Source organism: Echiichthys vipera (assembly GCF_963691815.1).
Source record: "Echiichthys vipera genome assembly, chromosome: 5".
NCBI lineage: Eukaryota > Metazoa > Chordata > Actinopteri > Perciformes > Trachinidae > Echiichthys > Echiichthys vipera.
Window position 1 is genome coordinate 6769527 of NC_139830.1, and position 18816 is coordinate 6788342.

Below are 18816 nucleotides of genomic sequence, written 5' to 3' on the forward strand. Positions count from 1 at the left end.
GTTTTTTTTCATTTTTGTCACTGTGGACTCATTTTCATGAAATTTCTCATCGGCTTTTCCAGTGATGTAATTTCACCTCTAGGGGGAGCCCTCTGTTTCTCTATTGCTTGGAGAACCAGCTAATTGTTCAGAATCAGAATCAGAATCAGAACAAATTGTTGTGGTTAATCGTACCGTAACCGTTTTTTAGCAGAGTGCGGATGCAACACTGGGCTGAGACTCAGTGAGTCCTGAAGTGGACTGCTTCTGTTGGATAGGACTTGAGGGATCACCCAGAGATTCAGACAATAGCTTACCCAGGGTGGGCCTGGTGGGGTGGCTGTGCTTTTTAGGAAGGCTGTATGTCTACCGCCTGTCAGGAGCACAAGTGTGTTTGTGTGTGTGCACCCAGTGTTACCAGCTTCTTCGCTGTTTTCGTGGAGGCCTCTCCCTCCCTGCTGTTTGCTTAGTGCAGGCTGAGGCAGACAGCTCAACGTGGGTTTAGGATTCACACACACACATACACACATGCACCACATGCTCCAGGCACTCTCATTCCCTTCCTTCATCTAATTTTGAGTTGGTGTTTGAATGTATGTGGTTAGAGGCCCATACTAGTGTCTATATTGTGTGTGCATGCATATTAATGTGTGTCCTTTTTCCTACTTTATATACATATGCATATATTTGTTGTTGTACATTGCTGTGCGTGCATGTCTTTGTGTACGTGTGTGTGTGTGTGTGTGTGTGTGTGTGTGTGTGTGTGTGTGTGTATGTGTGTGTGTGCGCACACGTGTATAGGTGTCCTTTGTTTGTTTTTGTGCCCTTTCACAGCGCGGGCCTGTGCGATTGTCATTTCCGTCATGTCTGCCTGGACATTTTTGGTAGTCAGCTCTGGTTTGTCGGAGAGTTGGCACTCCGCCAGATAATTCCTAAAGCTGCTAGTATTTCTCTCGGCTCTTGTGACTCTGTTGTGTGTGTGTCTTGCTGTGTGTATCCATTAGTGTAAAATGTATGGCCGGAATAAACCTGAAATAGAAATAGATGTCGAGGATATTACTAAAATGAAAATGATTGGAATTTTAAAATTAGTTTTCGTGCACAATGAGGCCTATACCCACAGTGTGTGTGTGTGTGTGTGTGTGTGTGTGTGTGTGTGTGGATGCAGAATCAGGTTTCAGATTTCCTTCATTGGCTGTATGGTTTCATGATGTGCGGTTTGGTTTCTCTGTTTCCTCCTGTGGTGTGTGTCTTCAGTAACTGCGTGGTTTGAAGGACCACAGTGGCAACAGGTCAGAGCGGTACAGACGCTTCCTTCTGCACATGAAGGAAAGGACTTTGTCTTAATATAGCGTTTGAAACATTCCCTTCCTTGTCTATGTCAAATACGTTTTTAAGTTGTGTTTTGTTTACCGTGGCTACAGATATAAGAGTGGTATCAGTCGAGCTCTCGGCAAGAAAGCAAAGAACATATGTGTATTTCCCACTGTGTTTCTCTGTTTCTCAGTTACTGCTATCCTGCCAAATGTAGATTACAACTCACTAGCATTTAGCCAATACCTGATCTTTACATTTTGACAGAACACATGGCTACTGATGAAGGCAGTTAAAACAGGCCCCACTGCATGTTAGTTAGTTGTGAAGCTGGCTGATATTTTTTTACCAACAATGTTTTGGATTTTACAGTTGAATCAGTAACTTAGGCTACTGTAAAAGTAGAGAGCTGGATAATCAAAGTGTTGAAAGAGCTCACAAGTGCACTCCTATTTGATATAAGGCAAGACATGATAGTAAAATGAATCCCTTAAGCACGCGATGAGAAAGAGTAAAGCTGTAATATTTCACAAAAAATATAGATTGCAACTGGTTATTTTAGCAAACCAAAGAAAACCTCTGACAGAGATGGGTTTGCTATTTTCAGGGGCACATATCATAAATGGCACCTTTTTAAATTAATGCAAGTTATTTTTTGAACACAGGCATATTTCCGAGGTGTCAATTCTCTACCCAAACACATTGTTGAAGGGCCCACTCTCTACGGGCCCCCTGGCTGCAGTACACACACCCCTGAACCCAGCACCGAACTGTCACCCATCCGAGTAAAAACTATTATTTTTAGTGTTTATTACAGCTCCCTGTGTTCACGCGCTGGTCCATGAGGAAGTGCTTAATTAAGAATAGTTTTGCTTATTTGCTCTTTATTCAGCTGTTGCTATTCCACTTAGCACACTGAGAGGATACCGTTTAAAGGAATGTGTGCTGATCACGCTCTTTCCGCTGTCGCCACCCCCTCACTGTGATTTCTGAATCAAATCTAAGAGCTGAAGATGATTATTTTACAAATTGACACTGAGAGTCTGGTTTTCTCTGGTGGCTATTTGCAGCGGAATTAAGGGTTTTGCGGTCCAGAAAAATGTGCGTGCGGTAAATGACAGAGAGCTGAAGTGTTAACAGTGAGCCTCGTCTTCACAGGTCACCCTGCTCTGTTACTGCACACTCCTCTACTTGGCTCTGTCTTTGTCCAGTCTCTCTCTCTCTCTCCATCTCACGTTGTCTCGCCTTTCCTTCCCCCTGTATTTCTGCCTCTTCCTCAGTGGATGTCACTTTCCTCCACCTAAATTTTCTCTCCTCTGCTCGTCTCGTTCCACTTTCTCTCCCTCTTCAAGTGGCCAAACTTTCTCTTTGCCTATCTCCCTCTCAGCCTCCACTTCGAGTGCCTCAGCTCTTCGCCTCGTAGTAGCCTCCAAACAGTCATGCAGCTCTCCTCCTATCACAATATAATGAGATTGGGAGCGCCCAAATTGAAAGAAGCCATTTTCTACAGCTGTCAACTTATTATCGAGAGGGGGCCGACTTATTCTCCTCTGAAGGCAGCGGAGGAAAGAGGGATGGTGGTGATGGAGGGATGGATGAGAGTGGGTTTGAAGCGAGAGGGGTGCTGAGGGAGGAGGTGATGAATTGGGCAGGCTCAGGGGTGAACTGTTTTACATTTTGAATGTTGTCTGTCTTCCTTCTCTGTGGTATTTCAGTTTGGTCACTGGTGGAGCCGGTCCAAGTCTTTTATTCACCACTCTTCTCTTAATATTTAAAAAAAGACGCATGTGAGGCTTTCTGGACCTGTGTTTTTTTAAATGTATGTGCGACTGTTTGAGCACCTCCTAGTGTTTCCTCCTCATGACTATTTATATGCAAACAGTAGATACATTTGTGTCTGAGGGAATGGTTTCTATTTCGGCCAGGCTTCTGCAGGTAAAAACCCGGATTTAGAATCCAAGCATTTAGGTGTCGCCTTATAATAGGTGAGTAGTATCTGCCTGGCTGTGTGGATGTAACATGTTATTTTCTAGACAGGCCTCTAGCCTGCTTCAGGACCACTGGCGCAGCATTTAAGCAAAGCGATGTGAAGAAAAGTTCTGGTGACGCACCTCCAACGTTACCAGAGAATTCTCCATTGTTCATACGCACAGCCGACTGCAGGCACTGAGCCGCACAAAGACTCTCTTCAGCAGAAGGCGAGCAGCTCATTCCCAACGGCACGTTAACAGACATGAGCACAGCATGCCCCAGATATTGACACCCCGATCACATCCTTTAAATGTCACATGTCCAGCGACGGCCCGCAAGGTTGCAGAACTGGTTTAAGAGGTTTTGAAGATGCCACACACAAGCTGTCAGAGACACCGGCATCTACCAGGTCTGACGGCTGAGTTGAATTTGTCCTTTTTTCCAACCAGGGCCGTTGATTGCAATTGACATTTGCACAAGGCACACACACACAGTTTTAATCCAGTTTAAGGATATTAAAGTGGAAATAATCTTCTTTTTGTTCGAGTGCCTTGACAAAAATTCACATCTTCATTTTTGCTTGTTTTTCTCAGCTCAAAGATGATTATCTGCTTTGTTTGTGCCATCGCAGTGTGTTGTAGTGTGTTGTTGTGGCCGATTTCAATAACTACCATAGCCTTTTAGTCCAGTTTTGTCTTTTGTGTGTTATTTAGCTGATATCTCAAAAACAGTTTCACAGATTTGCGGGCCAAGAAGCCGCTAATTAGATTTGGTGCATATAAATATGATAGATATACTTAGTATTTGTTAATTTTTTAACACATTTTTAACAAATCCACGGGCGACTCCTTTGCAGCCCAGAGTTATAGAGTTTAGAGAAAATTGGTCAAGATGAAACTAACTGTAGGGTGTGACTCAGAGAAGAAGTTGCGATTACAAATCCAATTGCTTTGTCAGCTCCACAGGCAGCACCATGGATTTATCTCTACGCAGTTAGGGAACGGATTTCAGAGCCATGGTCAGATTCTAACTTGCACAAACCTCAGTCAGATAAAGGATCAATGAGTCAGGAGTCAGACTAGACTATACTCAGCCCCTGCACTCTCTCTCTCCCTCTGCTCCTAGGGGATTTTGGAGGGGGGGGGGGGGGGTAACAAGGAGGATGTATGTTGGTAATTTTGCTAACCGGGGGGGGGGGACATCTACACTGATATCACCTACTGGATGCTTTCCTTTGAAGCATTTTATGCTTATTTTTTCGGTCAAGACGAATTCCTCAACACGAGTATGAATTATTTCAAATAAAAAGTAGTTTTACAGCAACACCTTTGATCGACTCTTTACCAACTTTGGCACATAATGCATGAGCCCCTGAAAAGTGTTTGAAGTACATTGTGTTTTGATACTGAACATTTATTTGCAGTCATTATTTGCCACATCCTCATAGATGTAACCTCTTTTTGAACGATTAAAACTCCAGCAAAACTCCAGTTTACCATGTTTCAGCTCGTGGCCTTCTGCAGGGGATAGGTGCAGCCTATTTAAAAGGGAACGCCATTGATTTTACACATCAAACTGTGTTTACAGGTGTTGGAGATTGAATTGAGCCACTATTGTGGCTCCAGGGGGAGCTGTGTGTAGTCTGGTAAACTTCTTTAAGTAATGGCACTTGATGTCACTTGATATCACTTTTGTCTGTTAGAGCTGACAATTAAAGTATCTGGTGGATGTTGCGTTAGAAAGAAGCAAGCTCACCAGACCTGTGTGTAGGCCACTCCTCATCTCTGCTGGAGGCTTGAGGCTCAAGGCTACATTAGCCCCTACTAGCATAAGAATCTCTGACAGAGCTTGGCAGTTGGGTTGCATTGTGGGTAACGTAGATGCCAGGTTATGACAGAGAAGAAGGATGTGTATAATAAAGATGATATCTCTGGTTCTGCTGATCGATTTTGATCTTTTTTCTTCAAACTGTTCGTCGGGACTCTGCCAGTGTGATAGAGAGGTGCAATGCTAAATTGGCTGCACTGCACTGCACTGTTTTTGTGAGGATGCTGTGGGCCCAGCACTGTAGCTCTGTTTGTGTGCGCGTGTAGCTGTAGTTTGTGTGTCCTTTATCTACCGTCCATGTAACAGAGTGACCTTGATGTCTGCACTCAGCAGGAAGACACTAGAGAGGAGTGATTAACAGGAGAGAGACAAAGAGAAATGCGAAGAAAGATGAAAATGAACAAACAAAAAGATGGGCAGATGGTGAAAGTTAAACATGCAACCTCGACAAAATCAATCAGGAAAAGAAAAGAAAAATAAGAGTGAAGGAAATGTTTCGTAAATGACGGAGAAGTAGAGAGGGGAGTGGAGGAGTGACTCACCACACATCTGAGTTTTTTTTCTCCCTCTTCTCCCTACAGGCAATCTGGAGGTGCAGTCATCAAGAACAGGTAAGAGGGGGGGATGAGAGACGGGAGGGAGGGGAGTAGGGGAGGGAGGGAGCAACAAAGAAAAGAATATTACGCTGAATGTTAATCAAACTCACACTTGAACAGGTGAGAAGACGCAGTGAAAAATGTGTTACTGTGCTGCATGTGTGTGGTTTTCAAAGTGTGTAGTTGCCAGCTCGTCTGCTGTGACCCAGGTCAATAAGACTGTGATACACACACACAAACTTGCCCCACTCCTGTCCATGATAGTGACTCTTTTGACTCTCACACGCATGTAAACAAACACAAAAGCATGCCGTGCTTTTGGCATCCTGACCTCCTGCTAATGTTGGACCGTACCCCCTCTTCATCCTTCACCTTTGACCCCCCTCACACCCAACTTCTTTCTCTTCTCTCTCTCAGTCTTGGTGAGGAGTTCTATAAGGAGGCCATTGAACACTGTCGCAGCTACAATGCCCGTCTGTGCGCCGAGCGCTCCATGCGTCTCCCCTTCCTGGACTCCCAGACCGGCGTGGCCCAGAGCAACTGCTACATCTGGATGGAGAAGAACCACCGCGGACCAGGTGTGTGTCTCTCTGTGTGTGAGGGTGCGAGGGGTGTGTTGGACACCTTGTCAGAGTAAAAGTGGCGAGCTGTGGGATGAGGCTCGATGAGCTCTTCAGAGTGCTCTTCTTCGTTGGTGTGGCCATTGTATTTACCAAATGTCGTGCTGCTCAATTTTTTCCCCACAACTTGCTTCCTCCTCTCTGCTTGTTTCTGTCTTGTCTTCCTTCCTCTCCCCTCTCCCTCATCCCTCCCCCTCTTTTCCAGGGCTCCTTTCTTTCACAACTCAACTTTTTTTTTCTTTTAAAAATTTCCCCCAACGGGTGTTTCCTCATCGCTTTCTCTTTCTCTGTAACATCAGTGTATTTTGGCAGTGAATCAGACACCCCTGTAGGCAATGATACGCCGCTGGCACCAACTATTCCAGAGAGAATGCACTGTGTGTGTGTGTGTGTGTGTGTGTGTGTGTGTGTGTGTGTGTGACTGTGTGTGTGGGTGTGTGTGTGTGTGCGCGCGCCACACACAGTGTGTTAACAACTTCAGTTTGTAGACTTTGCCTGGTGTCTGCCAGTACAATTCTTTTGTTTGTTAGTTAGTTTTTAGTTATAACTTGATTTGCATAGAATAGTAGTAAGTCAGTAAACTGAAACTTGTATGGATTAACTTTTTTGTTTATGTGTTTAAGATTCATGGTTTATTTTTAATTGGTACATTTTTTTATGGTTTTTCCAAAACCAACAAAATGTAGTTTATATTCAAACATTTATTTAAAAAAAAAAAAAAAAAATATATATATATATATATATATATATATATATATATCTCAAATATCTAAAAATGTAGCCCATCCTACTCGGCTGTTGTTTATAACTAACTGGCCAAGTTTAGCACTCTAACACAGTAAACTAAGATGTGTTAGATTCTAGCACACCGGACTTTAATTACCTATTTATCTAATCATTAACTTTTTTTTGTCCATGCACTAATTAATGTATGAATCGTGGCAGTACTTGCTCTAACGGAGCTGTGTATTCCTCCTGTGTTTCAGGTCATGCTCCAGGTCAGTTGTACACATATCCCGCTCGCTGTTGGCGCAAGAAGAGACGGCTAAACATCCTGGAAGACCCGCGGCTTGTACCGATCGAGTTCAAGATCGGTAATTAAGCAATTTCATAAATGTTACCACTGACATCTGACATGAAATTTGAGATCGGTGTATCCACGGGGAACGTTTGCCAACTGTATATTGATGCTGGCAAGGTTTGATAGTCTGATAGTGTCACGCTAGTTTTTAAGCTATGGTATTTTAAAACCATGTCTCTGAAATTTAGCAGTTTTTTGTTCTTGAGAATTGGGAATTTAAAAAACGCGAGGTCCGATATCAGGTCCAAGGATTCCTCTTTTGATTGGTGATCATTGTTTACAGTCTGATTACCTTGAGATGCAAATCTGCTGTGAGTCGGGGTTGACAGACGATGTCTCTTTAACAGATGTCTGTATATGAATGCAGATAAATAATAACAAAAAGTGAATGAAAAGCTAACAATAGCCGATGGGATCAGAGATTGAATTTTGGCTGATGTGTTTCGCCTCTTTTGGTCACCTCACGGACTGTTTACCTGCATGCAACTGAAGCGTGCTCAAACGTGATTGGTAAACACTCGCGACCATAGAAACCACACCAATTCCACAACCCAAATCTCGTCCCATTGCCTCCAGATTCTGTATTCAAATACACAATCTATTTACAGAGCTCAAGATATATATTGCTGTGCTAAATTTCATATTTAAATGTTTAAATTTGTAATATTTTTCTACCTTTAAAATAAAATTAAATGGCTTACTGGCTTAATGACTCACTTAATGGCTTACGGCTTAGTTCGCAGCTCTGTGTCAGTAATAGTTTTTAGTTAAATTCGCCATGAATTTGAATATTCTGCTCATTTACTGACACTGTAGCAGGTGGTTGTACGGAGAGAAAACATCTGTAAAGGAAATGTGGACACTTCCCTCAGGCAACGCACAATCGTGTGATATTTTAGCCAAATTGCATATGATGGCTTCGGCGTACACTGCACAAGCTGAAGTCCTCGTGCCGTCATGAACCAGCCAAATTGTGTTTCCTCGGGGCACTGTCAGCTCGGCTGAGCATGTCAGCATGAATGTGCGATCTCCACTGTTTTCTGATGTAATTGTCTCATTCTTCAGACTACGAGGCTTCTCTAAAGAAGGAGGGGGGCATCCCAGACGGTCCTGTGTTGGAGTCGCTGCTCGCCGGGGAAACCCTGGACAAGAAGGTAGAAACCAAGGAAGAAGAGCCAATGAGCGAGTGTCAGGTGAGACTCTCGTTTCTCTCTCTTCCCTCTCTCCTTATCTCCTTTTCTCTCTCTCTCTGTGCCTTTTTCTTGAGTCAGGCTGTCTGTCTCTTTTCTCCATCCGTCTGCATCACCCTCTGTGTGTATTTCTTTGTCCGTCTCTGCCTTTGTCTCTCTCGGAGTGTGTGTTTTGGCGGTGACACAGGCTCCCGCGGCTCTGACAACTCCCTCCTGGCACCGTGGGTGTGCGTGCTTGTGTGTGATTGCACATTGCATTTTTTGGTGTTTCACCGGAATTCCTCTCACATGTTTTAACTGGCCAACCTTGTGAACAGTCACGTTAGGGACATTTGAGGGAAGGCGATCCACCTCTTTGCTATTTGGCCCTCACAGTGGCCATTTGAAAGATAGAGAAGTGTTTAAGGCCTCCAATCCAGGGCATCCACTGACTCCAGCCTAGTTCAGTATTCACATAGCCAGGCAGTACTTCAACACTGTCATAGCTCCACGTGTGCACTCAAGGCCCTAATCAGATAGAGCACATTTTTTTGCAGTTGTAAAGCACGAAGTGAACTGCACTTCCTTTTTTTATTGGAGCCGACCCAGACGGAGCGCTTTTTAGCGGCTGCTTTCTGTAATTGTTTTGCGATGATAGTAAAGCTTTTTGCCTGCTGCTTTTGCATTCCTGAAAGATATTTCCACTTCTGTCTGCATTCTTCCAACAACACAGGGTAAAGAGGATGAAACCTTAGTGTTAGAAAGTAGTCAAGGCTGTAACTTGTTCAGATATGTCTTGCAACTAGAGCTAAGGTAAACTTAACACAAAGCGTGAATTAGACAACACCACTTGTTGTCATCGTCACTTCAGAAGGCCCGTTGCTAAATTCCTCCAAAGAGTTGAATATTTTTTTTACCTCGAGGTGTTCAGGACTTCAAACTCAGCGACAAAAGGCTTCACCATTCTCTGCTAAAAAGCTCACTGATTGGAGCTAAACTCTTCCCTTAGTGCTTATCTTTGTCCGATTGTTTATGAGTACCAGAGATCAGTGTCCTGTATTCTGTTCTTTTGGCAATAAGCACATGCAGAATAATGCATTTTAACATAAAGCTGTTGTTTTCCTACAGTGAGGACAGGAAAAGCTAAAAGCCTCTTGTCTTGAAGGGACAGTCTGACAGTCTCTACTGATTTTACACATGAAGTTCAGTGTATTTGTAATTAGAAGTTCTACACAGCCTGTAAAACAGTTGTAGACAGTCCCATAAAAGAGATTAACAGTGTGGCATTGTGGGAAATGTAGAATCTAGTCTTTTTGGAGCTTGACCCGTATTAGGGACAAAGAATCAGGATGTCTTGGCCTCTGCTGCTTGATTATTTTTCTTAATGTACCCCTTGTGAGTCCCCTTACTTACAGTGCACTTAATTGCATAGTGTAGTGTACAGTTTTAATTGAGGCAACTTAAATCATTTGGCTATATTTAGTGGTAGTATTTTCACTTTTAAGATTGTTTTCTGCACTGGGATTATGCAAATACTCTCAAATACCAGCAGGACGACATGGAATTTCATTCATTACCACCCACGGGTCCTGTAGCAGAGCAGGGCGGAAGCGAGTAGAGACGGAGTTGGTTGAGAGGAATGGAAGAAAGAGAGGAAAAGTTAAGGTAAATAAAATAAACTAATTAACCTGTCTGACAGTCCATCTGTCTCTCCTTCTCTCTGCATCTCATCTGTAGAAGCTGCTGGTCGGGGATTTCCCTCATGAGCTGGATGTAGACGAGATGGAGGAAGACGTCCCGAAACGCAAGAACCGTACCAAAGCACGGGTAAGCACAGCCACCTTCCAAAGTCACAGCCAAACTCTTCTAAACCAAACACAGCACAACAGGGCATGTTGCAGCAGTGTGATATAGAATTAGGGAGAAATGAACAACACAAGCAACCAATATTACACGTTATCTGCCGTTAGCATCCAGCTACAAGTAGTAAACAGCAGCACATTCTACCGTGTGTCCAGCTGTACTTTGTGAGCGGGCCTGGCATGCCCGACCTGGAGCAGATGACCTTATTTGAAGATCCGAGAAGGCTTGATGTCAGACTGCCCAGAAAGTAGAAACACTTTGACAGCAGTCTGAATTCTGAACAGAAATGAGATGAATGTTAAATGCATGGAGAAATTTTCTTCTTCCTTCTCCGTATTCTTTCGTCTTTATTGAAATGTCATCTGACAAACCGTTAATGCAGAGATTCAATGCAAATGGTGGCAAATATTTAAATCATGCTAGGATCACCTTTTTTTTTTTTTTTTTTACATCTTTGATTAGATCAGACAGTTTTTTTCCCCCCTCTATTTCGGGCATCCTATGGATAATCAAGTGTTAACAATGTATTCTGAAAATCATCACACACATACACATGCTCACACATAGACACCAGGGTTGCTAATTGGAGCAGTTGCTCCCCTGCTAGGTGTCATCAGCCCCCTCCTGCTGGAAGTGGAGCTTTACACTGAGAGCACATGATTAGAATGCAAACGTGGTTGTGTGAGTGTGTGTGTGTGTGTGTGTGTGTGTGTGTGTGTTTGTGTGCGTCTGTGTGTATTTAGACACTTAAACACACAAGTGAGTGTGAACAGAACTTGTGTGACAAGTGTGGAAGTTCAAACTTTTTGTTTGTATCTTATGCACATGTGTGATTTTGCATGTGGCTGTCTGATTTCTCACAAGCGTGTGTGTGTGTGTGTGTGTGTGTTTGTGTGTGTGTCTGTGTGTGTGTGTGTGTGTGTGGTCTCTGCAGGCCTATGGTGTCGGAGGCATGAGGAAGAGACAAGAGCCGGCTGCCATTGAAGACAGAGACAAGCCTTACGTCTGTGACAGTGAGCGTCGCAACTTCATTTCCTAATAGTTTCTCCTTACTCTTTTTTTTCTTGACTTACAGTACATATACATAAATCTAATTTCATACACCGTGTGTGTGTGTGTGTGTGTGTGTGCGTGTGTGTGTGTGTGCTACAGTCTGCGGGAAGCGCTATAAGAACCGCCCAGGGCTGAGTTACCATTACACTCACACACACCTGGCAGATGAGGAGGGAGAAGAAGACTCGGAGCGACACACACTACCCTTCCAGCGCAAGAACAACCATAAGCGTGAGTCTGCTGTCTGAATATTAAACGTATCTATTGTCCAGTTGTCCATTATCATCCAGTATTCACTTCACGTGGGGCGGTTTTTTTTTTTAGCAGTTTTAGGGTCCTTCCAACAATCCTTAATAATCAGAACATCACCAAAAAGTATTGATCATCCTGGAGTTGCCCCTGCAGCATTATAGATAGTCACAGTGCTGCTGACTGAGCCAAATCCAAAGTGCGCACTTGTGTGGGTAAAGGGTAAGATTTCTCCCAGTAGAGGAATGACTTTAGCTGACTTTTTCAGCTCTCAATGATTCTGTTTTCAAGCTGACACAGCAGGTTCAAACTGTGATTGCGGTTGATCAAAATGAGTGATCATGAATCATCTTACTTGGCTTCTTGACACAACTCTCGCCCAGGGTTAAACAAGTGTCGGGATTTGGCTTTGGTGCAACAGGCTAAAAGTCTTTGAAAAAACTCTAATGGCATAACGCAATTCTGTGTATTTCTATCCTTGTGCTGTTTCTGTTTGTCAACACATTCTCACGCCCAACTTGTCGCATACAGACGTTTGTTACACCTTAAGCACCCTTTTGAGATCCTTTTTCAAACATGCGGAGTAATCGGATAAACTTCAACCTTTGGTTAAAGTTGTGAAGTGACACAAACACTTGTTCAAATAAATCAATATTTTGGTTTCACACAGGAACAGTGTCCTTCTGGGTGAAAGTCCTGTTTTTGTATAACCCATCCAACCGTCCTGACAACCTTCCTATCTGAACTTTGTTGCGTTTTATACCACGTCACCTAACTTCTTCCTTAGAGGCAGCCCTGCACATGCAAAAATAAAGCTAAAGGGATACGCAGTGCAGCTATGGTTGCAGATAGGAGCCTCTGTAGAGACAATGACAATAATGATTAACCCTAAAATTAATGGGGACAAGTAGGGCTCAAACATTCATCGAGCATCTTCTGCATAAAAAATGGTGTTTTTTTTTATTATCACACTTCTGCTTGTTGTTCCATGTCGAATATGTGACTACCAGTCCATTGAAGGTTGCACAGCACACCTGAATATTTGCATGTTTGCCCAAAGGCTAAGCTAGCCCAAGGGTAATTTTACCTTTTTTACAATGTAGCATTAACCTTTCACTGCCTGGGCTTCTGTAGCCCAGGGCTAAAGTCAATGTTAGACCTCTTATGTTAAAGGTCTGACAGTCAATTAGAATACAGAATCAATGGCCAACAAGCACCGGGAATCATATCTGTAGAGATTATCTTTGATATTAATACAGAGAAAAATGAGACGTAGTTACATGCTGTAGAAGGACACGCCGAGGTGGCGAGAATACTGTATTAGAAAATATGGTCTTCACGTTGATGCGAAATTATCAGTATCGCTTTTAATCAGAAACCCTGGAACGTTCAACCTTTAGGTTTTCAATCACTCATCACATATTTGAGTTAATGTAACACTTCAGGCAGTTTCAACAGCTGCTACAAAGATAAATCATCTCAACGAGGGAACAAACAACTCTTCAATCAACACTCATCAGCCTGAAATAACTGTCAGTGAACAAACAACATTCAGACACTCTGGGAAATTACCATCACACTCTACATTCATAGTTCAACTTCCCTGTATGTACTTTTGGAGCACACAGTATGGCTGCAGCTATCAGGGGCTTAATGACTCCCCATTAATGCACTGGTGCAGAATATCATGAGGTAGTAATGGAGACCCACGATATAGCTCGCTAATGCCTTCAGCACTTCTTGCCACACAGTGTAGGTATGTGTGGAGACGCAGAAAGGCAGGGGAACTATTTTTTTTTGTCATGAAGTTGCATATCATAATTGAACATAATATATAACATTATATGAGTAGCAATGCTGGTTTGTTGGGTGGGCAGTCCACCACTTTGGTCCAGACTGAAATATCTTAACAACTATTGGATGGATTACCAAAAGAAATTGCCCAGACATTCATGATGCCCAGAGGATGAATCCTAATGACTTTGGTGATCCTCTGACTTTTCCCCTAGCGCCACCATGACGTTCATATCCATGATTTTGTGAAGCACGGCAGAACGTAAGGCTGTGGAAGTTGTGGTGTGGCATGTTTGATATTCACGCAGGAGACATAAAACCTTTTTTTTGCGTTTTTATCAACTTTAACTGCCATATTTCTCAAGCTTTAACCAAGTGATTTTGCTACTGAACCCTAACCACACTTATAATATAGTTTATTTGCTATAAACACTCCTTTTCCCTGACGTTAAATAAGACCCACCAAGGTGCACGAAGAGTGCCATTGCCTTATGAATTAAAATCACAATCTGCAAAGTATCATCATTCTATAGAAGTGAAACATTTTTAAGTTGTCCTTCCTGCATTAATGATGGCTCCATTCCATATTGGTGCTCTAGTGAAATGTGGCCAATATAAGTGTTATTACTTGTATTTGCACTGGACAGGTTATAATGCACATCATAAAAAGAATGTCTCATGTACGTCTGGCTCAGCGACATCCACTCCCACTGACTGCTAGTCACATCATTCCCTATGGAGCTTTTGGCTTATGTTTAATAAGACGCAGAACTGCAGGAAGTCAGAACTGCAGGAGTTCTGGCAGACTTCCTGAAGCTGTAAAAATGGCCGAGTGCAAAACCTTGAGGCTTCTAGATGTTTGTGTAGGTATTTCAATAGTAGAGCACAGTGGTCCAAAGTCACTTGTGCAGTAAAACGCAGTGCTGTGCAGTACAGTATACATAACAGTACTGTGGTAGGCATCCCAAGATAGCACTTAGTGCAAGGCCACAAAAGTTCTGCTAAATGTATCTAGGGTACCATAAGATACTATTTTTTACTTTTATTTATTCAGGCGGAGTACATTGAGAGCAATGCTCTCTTTTTTACATTCACACCTGGAAGCTGCCCAGTTTGCTCTGCTGGCCACTGAGTAGCTCCACTGGAGCGGTTTGTGTTAAGAGCCTTGCTCAAGGGCACCTCGGTGGTGGTAAGAAGAGGCAAGGGAGGGGCAAATGCTGCTTATTCACTTTTCTCAACCGATTTATCCTGCCGCTTCCAGGTATTGAACCCTCCGGTTACATGCTTGCTTCTCTAACCTTTACTCTAACCACTGCCCATTACTGAATAATACATGCCAGTGAACAACAAATAAAGCACAAATATTTAGCTTTCTATGAACAGGTCATGAATCAGACCTCAAACCACCACTGCTGTCAGCTGCAGCATCCCTACTAACCAAATCGCTCGCTCTCTTTGTTTCTTGTGGCCATTTATTTTCACCCCCAGGGCCAGTTTTCTATCAGCGTGTGGTTTTTTGTTTGGTGTTATCTTCTGTCTGCGCGTTTTGTTCGTTTTTAAAGCACTTACTTTCAGCACAATGATATGCGTTTATCCTGTGGGAGATTGCGTTTTGGCCAGTAATCGTTAGTAAAATGGCTACAGTTATTCACACTTGATAAAAACAAGAGAAATAGCTGTGAACGCCTGAAAAGGGAGCACAGACTACTTATCCACATTCTTTGTTCCTTCTGGTCTTAAATCGAGCAATTTGCTCAGAATCGAATGCAGATAAACACACAAAAACATACAAAAACATACATATCCACGTTATCTGCGTTTGCTGCACTTCAACAATGTCTACACTGAAACTATGCTGCCTTTCAGTTAATTGGCAGTGTGTGCTTTTAAATTGGCCTGTCTGACAGAACAGACTGGCCCAGTATTCAAGTGTGTGTGTGTGTGTGTGTGTGTGTGTGGCCATGCTGCAGTCTTAGGTCTCTCCAGTGGAGGAGAGCAAGAGAGACAGCATTTGAATCGTTTAATATCCCCCATCACTCCCTCCCAAACTCAGTAATCACACACACACACACACACACACACACACACACACACACACACACACACACACACACACACACGCACACACACACACGCACACGCACAGCCTCAGAAAATGCAATCTTCTCTGCTGAAATGAAAAAGGAAGCTTAGCCTTTTGGCTTGGTGTGTATGTGTGTGTCCACATGCACAAGTGCGCATGCATTTGCAAGGCTCTGTGAGTGTGTTCATATGCGAGTGTGCATGCATTAATGTGTGTGTACGCCATTATAGCTTTCCCCAATTTGCTGAGTGTCATGGAGGAGACTCCACCACCCTCCACCCTTTGGTATATTGCCACATATGTAATAATATTAACATGGCTCCCCCGAATGAGAGCAACCCTGCATGCATAATTCATGCTATATTCTGGTTTAAAAAGCCGTCTAGACGCTGGAGTACAGTATGTACATGCATGCGGCATCAACGACACAAGTGTGAGATGAAACTTATCACAAAAACTACGAAACTCTGTCTTTTCCGAACCATATCTACTGCTCCCTTCTCTCGGTTTTCCCATCATTGTGATAAATGAGAGATTATTCCACCAGGAGATGAGATTTTCCTTCCCTCTCTTTCTCTTCGTCCATCTTTCACCCCTTTTCTCTTCTCCTTTAGCTCTGCATCCTCACTTACCCTCCTCTGCCATCCTTCTCTGCTTCTCATTTTCCGTTCTCTTCTCTCCTATTTTGCTTCATTCATCATCCAGCTTTTTTTTAAATTGTATTTCTTTCTTTGTTTTGTGTCTACACTCCTCCTGATCGTCACCACAAGAATCAACCGCCACCACCTCCATATCTGGATCTAAGCTGATATACGATTTACTTACAGTGAGCAATGCGAGCAAAATTTGGGATTCTACATACTATGATTATTATTTATTTCTTTTTGAAACTATCTTCATTTTCTCCAAACAGAAGGTTGGAGGTGGGGAGGAAACGAGGAAGGGAGGATGTTGAGTGGGGAGGGGGCTTCTTTGGCATTGATGTGATGGTGGGAGGGGTGAGAGGGGTGGGGGAAGACGAAGAACAAGATGAGGAGGAGGAGGAGGAGGAGGAAGAGGAGGAGGAGGGGTGGATGAATAAGGGGGATGTTTACTTTAGAGGTCGGCCCTGCAGTGTCCACCTGAAAATTGGTTTTGTGGGTACGGAGAGAAAGAGAGCGATAGAGGTAAATGAGAAAGAGAGCGCAAAAATGAAGCAAAATAGTGGAATGAGATAGATAGATTGCAAGGACACAAACTGAGAGAAGCAGCAACTGTGAATGAATGAGAGAAATAAGAGAAATACAGAGAGAGAGAGAGAGAGAGAAAGAGAGACAGAGGGGAAGGGAGAGAGAGAATGTGGAGGGGGAGGATAGTAGTCATTAAATCCCCTCTCTCAAATCAGAACTGAGATTCAGAGGCCACTTTATCTGGACAGACAGACGGTCCTACGGTGTTGAGCAGCAGGGACGCGCCGGTTGTGTGCCTGTATGTGTGGGTTTAAAATGAACACAACACACACATAAAGTACATGCATGCATGCTTTTGGTGTGTGCGCGTGTACGTGTGTGTGTGTGTGTGTGTGTGTGTGTGTGTGTGTGTGTCTGTTTGTGCTTCTGTGTGCCACCGAGCAGTGTGACTGCGCTGTACGGGCAATCATGCCCAACTTTGAGTGTGTATATGTGTGTGTGTCTGACATGTAATTGAGCCCTTTGAAGGTCAGCGTCCCTCTGTTCCAACTCACCATTGTTAGTTGTGGTTTTTTTTTTCCCCCTCTCCAGTTTTTTTGCCTTGTGTCTCAAAATGGCCTCCCTGTCCTCCTCCTGCTGTCTGCAGACAGAGGAGTGAAGGACGAATTTTGATCAACTAACGTCAATATAAAACAACGCTAGGAACCTAAAATGGCCACTCCCCACTCTATGTCTATTGTCACTCCAAATGTGCACCACTGCACTCTCGCTCTCTCTCTACACCTATTTGTCTTTCTCTTGATTTGATGTGTGGTAAGATTCCAGCTCCTGTGATTATTTCTTTAGCTATTACATTGCCATTTATAGCAGAGTCACTGCGCAGATACAGATCTGTTTCTACACCGGGACTAGTCTTTGGCAGTTGACTGGGTCTTGTAAGCTGTTAAGACTCCACACATCGAATGCTGTTTGCCTCCAAATTCTGGCTGTGAAATCTGAGGGAAAAGTGAAGTAAAGGTTCTTTGGGTATTTTGGGTTTCGACTAGAACACATGCTTTGAATTTTCAAAAATGACATTACTTTCTAATACTATCTGTCTGAATATATAATATATTCAACCCCTGTCTGAAACGCTCCGTTTAAGCACCTGTCTCTTTAAGCCTCACGCCCCTGCCGAATAGCCTAGTCTGCTCTGATTGGTTAGCGTGTCCAGGTCCGCATCTGCACTCTTGCTGTCTCTGCACTGTCATTGCAGACGGGGAATGACTGTAACACTGTAATGTAATGAATGTGAATCGGATACTAATCAGTTTCTATTTGGATTGAGTGTTTGGATACTTTCACTGTGGTTATATATAGCACCTTAATCTGCTTTATAATCATCAAAGTCATGTAAATCTCACTTTTTACAATATGGGACCTTTAAGTAATTCTGCTCCCAAAGTCTAATAGATTTCTGATGATTTTTTTTCATCGTTTTTGCTCTAAAATGTAATTATGTAATATTAAAGATCAATATATAAACTACAGTGAGTTAAAAAGCTCGCCAAATTGCTTGTTTAATGAGTTGTCTTTGAAACTTCTATCCAATGGGCTCCAGTGGGGTGTGTGCACAGAGGTGTAATCGTATCTTAATGAGCATATGTGTGTCTAAATGGCCTATTATTTGTCTGTGTGTGCATCTGCTCAGCAACGATTGAAAAACTGGCGTTGTCTTTTAAAGGTTGTTGTTCAGGAATCTTCTGTCTAATAACACATTTTCAATTCTAATTTCCTGACTTCCAGTGCCAAGACAGATTGATTTTTACGTTTATGAATGTAATATTTCTCCATCATAAGACAGCACGTGTGGTAAAGAGAGAGCATGTGGTGCTCTCTGGATATCTTCTGAACTTTTCACGTACAGCGGCATTCCTCCTCAGCTTTTCGATTGGTTGATTGTTGCCGCTGCTGCACAGCGCAGGAAAGGAAGGGAGAATCGGCTGTTGCCTAGCAATCCGGTTGCCATAGATACTGCCAGGGCTCCCTCCTAAAGAGTACACTGTTAT

The 18816-nt window shown here is 43.1% G+C and overlaps 1 protein-coding gene across 1 annotated transcript in view; it reads left to right on the plus strand.

Moving 5' to 3' along the window:
- dpf1 (double PHD fingers 1) overlaps nucleotides 1-18816 on the plus strand; it is a gene marked incomplete at its 3' end in the record, with an annotated part of 40242 nt that overhangs the window by 6317 nt on the left and 15109 nt on the right. Inside the window, exons 2-8 of the mRNA XM_083914545.1 lie at nucleotides 5673-5702; nucleotides 6105-6265; nucleotides 7294-7401; nucleotides 8454-8581; nucleotides 10295-10384; nucleotides 11355-11433; nucleotides 11573-11704. Coding sequence (XP_083770671.1) covers nucleotides 5673-5702; nucleotides 6105-6265; nucleotides 7294-7401; nucleotides 8454-8581; nucleotides 10295-10384; nucleotides 11355-11433; nucleotides 11573-11704 — 728 coding nt within the window. The remainder of the gene's footprint in view (nucleotides 1-5672; nucleotides 5703-6104; nucleotides 6266-7293; nucleotides 7402-8453; nucleotides 8582-10294; nucleotides 10385-11354; nucleotides 11434-11572; nucleotides 11705-18816) is intronic.